Genomic DNA, 7236 nt, shown 5'->3' with positions numbered 1-7236 from the left:
ATCTACTTTCAAATGTCAAGGAACATTGGACGTATCTACGCATTCCAGATGAAACTACTGGCAATAGCTTATGGACTACCGGGAAGAATCAATCATCAGCTGTAGAGCTATGTATTGGACTAACAGGCCCTAATGCTACAAGGGACCTATAGGGAGAACTGTCTGCACATAACCGGATGTACAACGGAACCCCGTCAAAAAAGGAACCAGAGAAAAAAAATGAAGGATGGCTGTAGCCATCGCTTCCATCCAGATGTCAGGCTCAAGGCCTCGACATGGGATTAAAGATAGATTAGGTTCCATCAACAGCAAGACGCAAGTGGAGCCGATCAGAATAGCGTCAAGAAGGGAATCTGAAAATGGACACTTCGAAAAGAAAGTGTAGAAAGGAACGGGAGAAGAGAAGGGAGTAGAAAAGAAGTCGTTGTAGACTGATCCAAGTCTTTCATCAAACGCGCATCAAGGCAAGATCGAGGTTGCCAGTGATAAAAGAATAACAGAGAATGAATGGCAAGAGCCATTGGCTCTCATAAAGGGTAAGGGCACTAAGATAAAAAGCAAAAACGGCCCACGCAACAAAGAAATTGAAGGTCATACGTCGCTGTCACATGATGATTGGCATTACATGAGAGGTGTCTTGCGCTTTTCGGCGCTCGACAACACAAGCATCGGAGTCTTGCGGCGCTCCGGTGCCTGAGCGGCTTGCCCTTGGCCCGCGACGACAGCTGCCACGGATGGAGACGATGTTCCCGAAGTGCTCGTTGGGGAATATTCCTGTTCCGCACGAATTTCTGCAAACTTGGCAGAGAAGTATCCGTCCTCGCTTGTAGGGGTAACGCTGTGGAAAGGACTCTCAGGGGATCTTCGGCTGGTCTTCTCCTTGCGCTCAGATCCAATGGCACCGTTGGCAGCCGCACGCAGGCTACCCAAGCTGGGCTTGCTGGAAAGGCTACCACTACGCACAGTTGCGTCATCACCATCCGAGAAGGTGAACTCCTTTTCGCTCGCTGGAGTGTTGGTGCCTCCGCTGCTGTTGTACCCATAGCTACGGCTGTCACCGCGGCGCTCAATCCCAGCGCGAACCAGGTTGTGGACGGCACGGCGGCGCTGACGGGTAGCAAAGTTCTTGCTTCCCTCATGCTTGGAGGTTGGCTTGGCCACGAGATCCTCAAGCGAGGGAGGACCACGAGGTTGGCGGATTGGGTGCTCACCAGCACGTGCCTGGCCAGGCCCGAATGTTCCAGTGGCTGGGGTAGGAGGGAAAACAGCTGACCGAGGGCCGGGTGCAGTATTGGCCTTGTTCGTGTCGATATTGGTCTTCAACGTAGGATTGAAAGATGGAGACTTCCGGTGATTGCGCCGGAAAGCACTAGCAGATGACTCGATGGGTGGGGAAGGAGTGCCACTGGGAGGAGACACGGGCTGAGGGAAGTACATCTGCGACGGAGTAGGGTCGGCAGGCGGGGAGATCTCAGCACGAAATTGAGGAACCTGCGAGTCAGATTGATTTCCGTGGTATGTGGAGTGGTCCTCCTGGGCGCTGTTGTCCATGACGTAGCTTTGCTGGCCAGTCAGAGGGTTGTAAACAGAAAACAAACCAGGCTGACCGGGGACCGGCTGCACGATAGGCTGCACACCCTGCTGAAGCTGTTGCTGGTAGAGTCCAATACCGGGCACAAAGGATTGCATCTGCTGTTGCATCTGCTGCTGCATCTGCTGCTGCATCTGCTGCTGCTGTTGCTGCTGTTGAAGAGACATCCCGAGGTTCAGTCCCTGAAACTGCTGGGCTGCAGCGGTGACACTGATCAACTGCTGCTGGAGACGCTGTTGTTGCGCGGCAAGGAATAAATTGGTGGACATGAGCTCTGCATAGAGGTTTTCGTCCATCATCTCGCCGCCACCAATGTCAATCATTGGTGGTGCAAGCACCTGCTCCGGCATTGTGTACATAAGGCGTTCCCGCTCCCTCTCCCGTTCTCGTTCCCGGTTCTTCTGCTGCTGGTGATGGTAGGAGTTCATGCCGTTATTGGAAGTGTAGGCGTGCTGCGGGAATCCAGCTCCCGTGGCGGTTTGGGGGACTCGATCGGCACCTCGGTTAGAAGGCATCCGACCTCCCTCCATAGCATATCGCTGCTGCTGAGAAGGGATGGTCGCGGACTTGGGCGCAGTTCGGAGCCCAGCCAAGAGGTGAGATCGACTGGTGCGCGGAGTTGCGATGGAAGGAGTCTGAGACTCGTCGATGGTTGCGACCTGTGGAGGCACGCTCAGGCGCTTGATATGAGAGCCCTTCCCCCGGGACGCGAAGCCGGAGCCGGGGACCCCGAGGGAACTGCCATTATTGAAGGAGGAGTTGTAGGTCATTTGAGCAAGACCGCCAGCGTCCATACTCATTGTTCGTGAAGTGAGATGGTGAAGGGTATGTGCAAGGCTGAGCGAAGGGTGAGTCGCGTTCAAAGTATCCGTAACGGGTATCGAGAGCTTGGGATCAACCACTAAGCTCAAAGCTTTCACGGGCGATTAGATGATTAGGAAGTCTAATGTCAAGAATGGTATGCCGAAACTGAGAGCAATCAAAGCTTCGGATGCGAGATGAGAAATCGTGGGTGAAGGACGTGATTTCTTGAATCAAGGAATCCGTCAGAGTGAATGTTCGCCAAGCAGAAATACAAGGTCACGGACCACAAGTGAAGGTATGCAGTAGAATGACAGGCTCAATGGAGACAGCAAAAACGCAATGCCAGTATTATCAAGCTGTACAAGGTTGTTGTTTTTTCACACTCGGGATCAGAAGCCGAGGATCGTTTCGAAGCGCAGAAACGGACGAAAAGGTGGAGGTGAATTAGGCGAATAAGTCAAAGAGATCTCTCTCAGTGAGAACCGGAAGAAAAGTATGGGAGATGCTCTGCAAGTCCCTGATGAAGTGAAAATGAAGCGAGGTGGCGCGGGTTATGGCGGACTCGGGGGGAGAAGAGATCCTGAAACACGACCAGCTGGCAAGGCACCACGGTGAGATTCGAAGGGTGGCGAGAATGGACGAAACAAAAATGGCCCCAGGCACAATGATGCAGATATGAGATGCGAATATCGTGGGGGGGGGTGGTCCGGGGCAAAATAATATTGACAATCGAATCGAATCTCACGAATCTCGCGCTTTTTCTTCAGGGGCGGAACGAATCGGACGAACTCAGTTGGCAGTTGAGAGAAGGCTTTTTTTTTGTATTATGAATTTTTTGTTCCCAATCAACGACGCGAGCCGCAGAGAATAAAAGAATGCGAAGAAGAAAAGAAAGAAGGATGGTTGGGAGGAAGAAAGAAGAGAAGTGGAAGAAGAACGGTGCGGATGTGGGGAATGGACGGGTTTCGTGCCTCAGGCACGCAGTATCGCGACTCTCGGTTCAAGTTTGGAGAAAATGTCTTGAACAGCCCTATATATCTAGGAACTAATCACAAGATAGAAGGGTATTATGGTTTTTATTGCATATCCAGCTGAGATCAGGGTTTCTCCCTAACCCTCGCCCTGGAGGAATCAACGATTTGGGGTCCAACACCCAATCACCAACGAATACACGCCTGGAAGGTGACGAGCCCATCATAGCCCAGAGCCCCCCGTCACATCCTCTGAGGTTTCATTGGCTCAGGGCCGCTAGTGCCCACCGACACGTCCGCCTCTTCGTCTCATATCGCCCCTGGAGCCGCCCGGCGTCAGTGCCAAGCCCCCAACCTGCAGCCAATAGATGCAGCATAAACGCCTTACGGGGGCTTTCCGAGGTTCGATGTGGCAAGATTTGCTAACTATTTCATGCATCGAATGGGCAATGTGGGCCATAGCTTCCTCTTTGTGCGGTGGGCACCGTGGGAAGTTTGTGAATGGGGATTGTTTTCGCTTTGGGGAGGAGATTGAGGGGGCCTTAGCGTGATTATGATCTACGCCCATGTTGCCGATCGATGTCAGCCGATTTCAAAGCTCCGCGTCAGAGCACACGGAGCTTGGATCGCATGTGGCTGTTGCAGAATTGGGATACACATATGTGGACACGTCAAAAGCGTTGCTCCACTTCTATGTACTCTGCTCTCAAATTCCTTTACAGGCAATGAGACAAATTTGCACAGTAAATGGTACCGATAATTGGTGCTCGAACGTGTTCTCTGCGATCTCCGTAGTACTTCATGAGCCTTGGATCAGGTTCGAGGACAGACAGTAGCTTCATCACTTTCACATTCCGGACACACCTTGTGTGTTTAAGTAATTAACTGGATATGTACTCGATATCAATACCACTATGGATTATAATGACTGCCTAACACCGAGCGGGTGGAAAACATTATGGCCTGGCCAGAATCCGCAGTGCATACATAATGTCCAAAAGAGTAGAAAGTTAAGATAGTAATAAACTAGTTAATAACAATAATATTGGGGCGAAATTTAAGAACAAGAAGATGAAGTATGAGCATGGCACAGGACGAAAAGGAAACACGGGGTATCTGCTGGTGAGGTTGAGAGGAACCAGCCAGGAGGATGGAAAAAGCACAAATGAAAGTCATTACATGTACACATGAGAGCACCTAGTTATCCACAGGGCCTGAGGGTAGCGGGGCAGATTCTACCAGAGATGGCAGTCGGTGGTGGCCTGGCTCGGGAGATGTACCCTTGCCATTCAAGCGGTCAAACTCTAGAGTTTCAGCCAGCTCAGCCGCCATCGGGTCAAGCTCCTCTTCCTTTAAGCCAGTGGCTAAAGCCACCAGCTTACGGTGCACATCAAACTTGGTGCTCACACCCGCATCTGCGGTCTGCTGAGCAAGGTCCCGTACAGCGTTGCGTCGCTTCTTCTGTGCAGCGCAGAGCTCGCGTGCAAGTTGGTATTGTGCGATAAGCTCTTCTGGGCTTAGAGAGGGTGCATTCGGGGAGGCGATTGCCTTGGCTGATGATAATTTCTCCACAAGACGATCGTACTGCACACGCTCAAGGAGAGACTCATAGGTGCCGCGCAGCTTCTCATAACGACGAAGTTGGTTGTCGCTGGGTTCGTACATAGCCTCTTTTTCACCCAGAGCAATAACTTGCTTCTGAATCTTCTCGCGGTCTGATTCGAGTTGCTCATAGAGTGCCTCGGGGTTGGCAACATCGGTGGAGTCCTGTGAGGAGACTTTGGTGTTGCTGTATGTAACTGTCAATTTCTTGTTGGCCTCCGCCATGATCGCACCGATCTTGGAAAGCAAGTCCTGATTTGCAGCGGGGTCGATGGGTGGTGGTGCAATAGACATGCGGTCGGAAGGCATTAGACCACTCATCTCACCATCCATGTGATCATTGGCCATGGTGACGGATGATGGGGCAGGCGGGATGTCATTCTCAAGTTGGGACCGTTGGAGGATCTGGGAAGCCGTTTCTCCTTTTTTGTTTACGAGGTCGGCAGATCGAGGGCAATGAGCTGTCAATAGTTTCACTAGGCGGAATGATCCGTTGCGAGCAGCGACAAGGGCAGCTGTGTCTCCATTGTCGTCCTGGCAGGCCAGCAACAAGTCGACCTCATCATGAGAGAAATTCTTGCACAGCTTATCGAGGAGGATGTCGCAGTAATACTTTGAGCTCTTCCATTTCCCTTTGCTCCTAGTGGTCTCAGCAACGTGGTGAAAAATTGTGGCTCCAAACCAGTCTCTGAATGTTATGGTGTCCAGCAACATATCCAGCAGAGTAGGGAAAGTCCGTTTTTCATAGTTGTTCGTGAACAACACAGCTCGAACAAGCGGGGTCTCTTCATGAATGGACAGAGATTTGGCATTGGCTCCTCGATGAAGTAGATCTTGAACAATCTCCAGATCGCCCATGGCGCAAGCCCAGTGCAATGCCGTGTTGCCCGAGTCATCAATTTGCCGGTCAATCTGGAAATGGGCGGGAGGTACTGGAGGTTGGATGCGTGTCGCTTGGGGTGCATCGCCTACAGTCATAAAGTAATCCAGCAATTGGTCACCATACATGATGTGCTCCTGCTCAGTAATGGTCATAGTGGGCGCTTCGTTCATGCCGCGCTTGCGCTTTCGCCCCCCAAAAGACATAGACAAATGCATATCTTCATCTGCCATCATGGAGGAAGTTTCGAGATTTGCCTGTTCGATGGATTCGTTGTCATCAAACCCGTTGCTCATCTCGTATTGTTCGTGTGTGAGGGTTGGAGGGCCCATGGATCGATTTGGAGTTGGTTGAATCACGGAGAAGGCCTCCGTGGCGACGGCCGCAGCATTTTTGGCCGACTTGCGTGGTGCACGTGGTTTTGAGGCTGCGGAGGTGTGTTTGGGTGCAGGTGGGGGACTGCGGTCACCAGCAACGTAATCGAAGATAGGTGCCAACTTGGCGAAGACATTGTTGCGCTCCGCCAACATGCGAGCTTCTGGAAGGGGAATCCATGTTCCTGTTTTGTCATAGGTCAGCTAAGTCCATTTAATTGTACGCTTCGTTCCTCGATCTTCGGGTACCACAACCCACCCTGGTATTTTCCATATCCACCTTGCACTTTCTCATGATTTCCTTTCTGAACCTCTCGTTCCAGAATTCGAGTTCTCGCGGGCTTGTCAAACCCAGCAGCCTTGAGGACATGAGTTGCATTCACCCAATCGTCTGACCTCCGTCGCATAATACTGTCGCCATCGATTTTGAATTCATACACCGGCACCTGGAGGAACGGGAATTAGCACCATTCAGGGAGAGACTAAAGCGCAATGTTTGCCCTGCAAAGCTCGCTGTGTGGCCTAGAGGCATCAGTAGACAAATAAACTAACATTGCTGTAGGTGGCCGAGTAAATAGTATCCATCTTTGCTATGGTGTGAATCACTGTAAGATTTGGTGATGTAGCAAGTTTCCGAGCGGCGATGTGGCCCGCACTTAAGCGCCCAAGAAACTTTTAGGAATTTCACAAAGGCAATTGATATCACAAATAAGTCAGGATTGATGCATTTCATGCACCTTGTAATTGCGCAGAGAGCGTTGGGATAGAATTGCTGGGTGGAGTCTAGGGTGCCATCCAAGATACGCGCAGCGACGCGGTTTGGTACCGCGTTAAGTGGATTTTATGCGCTAACCGTATTAGTGAATTATCTAAGACTCGATCATTCATTATCACGTGATATATAATCAATTGACTATAACCAAGCCACGTGACACAGGGGTCTCGTCCAATCATGTGATATCTATATCACATGACTCCGTATCCGCGAGCAAACGAGATACCTCAAAGTGAAGG

The 7236-nt window shown here is 51.1% G+C and overlaps 2 protein-coding genes across 2 annotated transcripts; both read right to left on the bottom strand.

The window, feature by feature from the left end:
* Window positions 1-621: 621 nt before the first annotated feature.
* N7503_006780 (uncharacterized protein) lies at window positions 622-2391 on the bottom strand (the record flags this gene model as incomplete). Its single annotated transcript, XM_057066327.1, has 1 exon — window positions 622-2391. One exon carries the CDS (start codon window positions 2389-2391, stop codon window positions 622-624), a length of 1770 nt encoding a protein of 589 aa, XP_056920008.1.
* Window positions 2392-4563: 2172 nt separating this feature from the next.
* N7503_006779 (putative APSES transcription factor) lies at window positions 4564-6807 on the bottom strand (the record flags this gene model as incomplete). Its single annotated transcript, XM_057066326.1, has 3 exons — window positions 4564-6407; window positions 6482-6668; window positions 6775-6807. 3 exons carry the CDS (start codon window positions 6805-6807, stop codon window positions 4564-4566), a joined length of 2064 nt encoding a protein of 687 aa, XP_056920007.1.
* Window positions 6808-7236: the final 429 nt, after the last annotated feature.

Source organism: Penicillium pulvis, assembly GCF_028828015.1.
Source record: "Penicillium pulvis strain IBT 33274 chromosome Unknown contig_5_segment0_segment0, whole genome shotgun sequence".
In the NCBI taxonomy this organism is placed as follows: domain Eukaryota; kingdom Fungi; phylum Ascomycota; class Eurotiomycetes; order Eurotiales; family Aspergillaceae; genus Penicillium; species Penicillium pulvis.
This window is presented reverse-complemented; position numbering and strand designations above follow the sequence as displayed.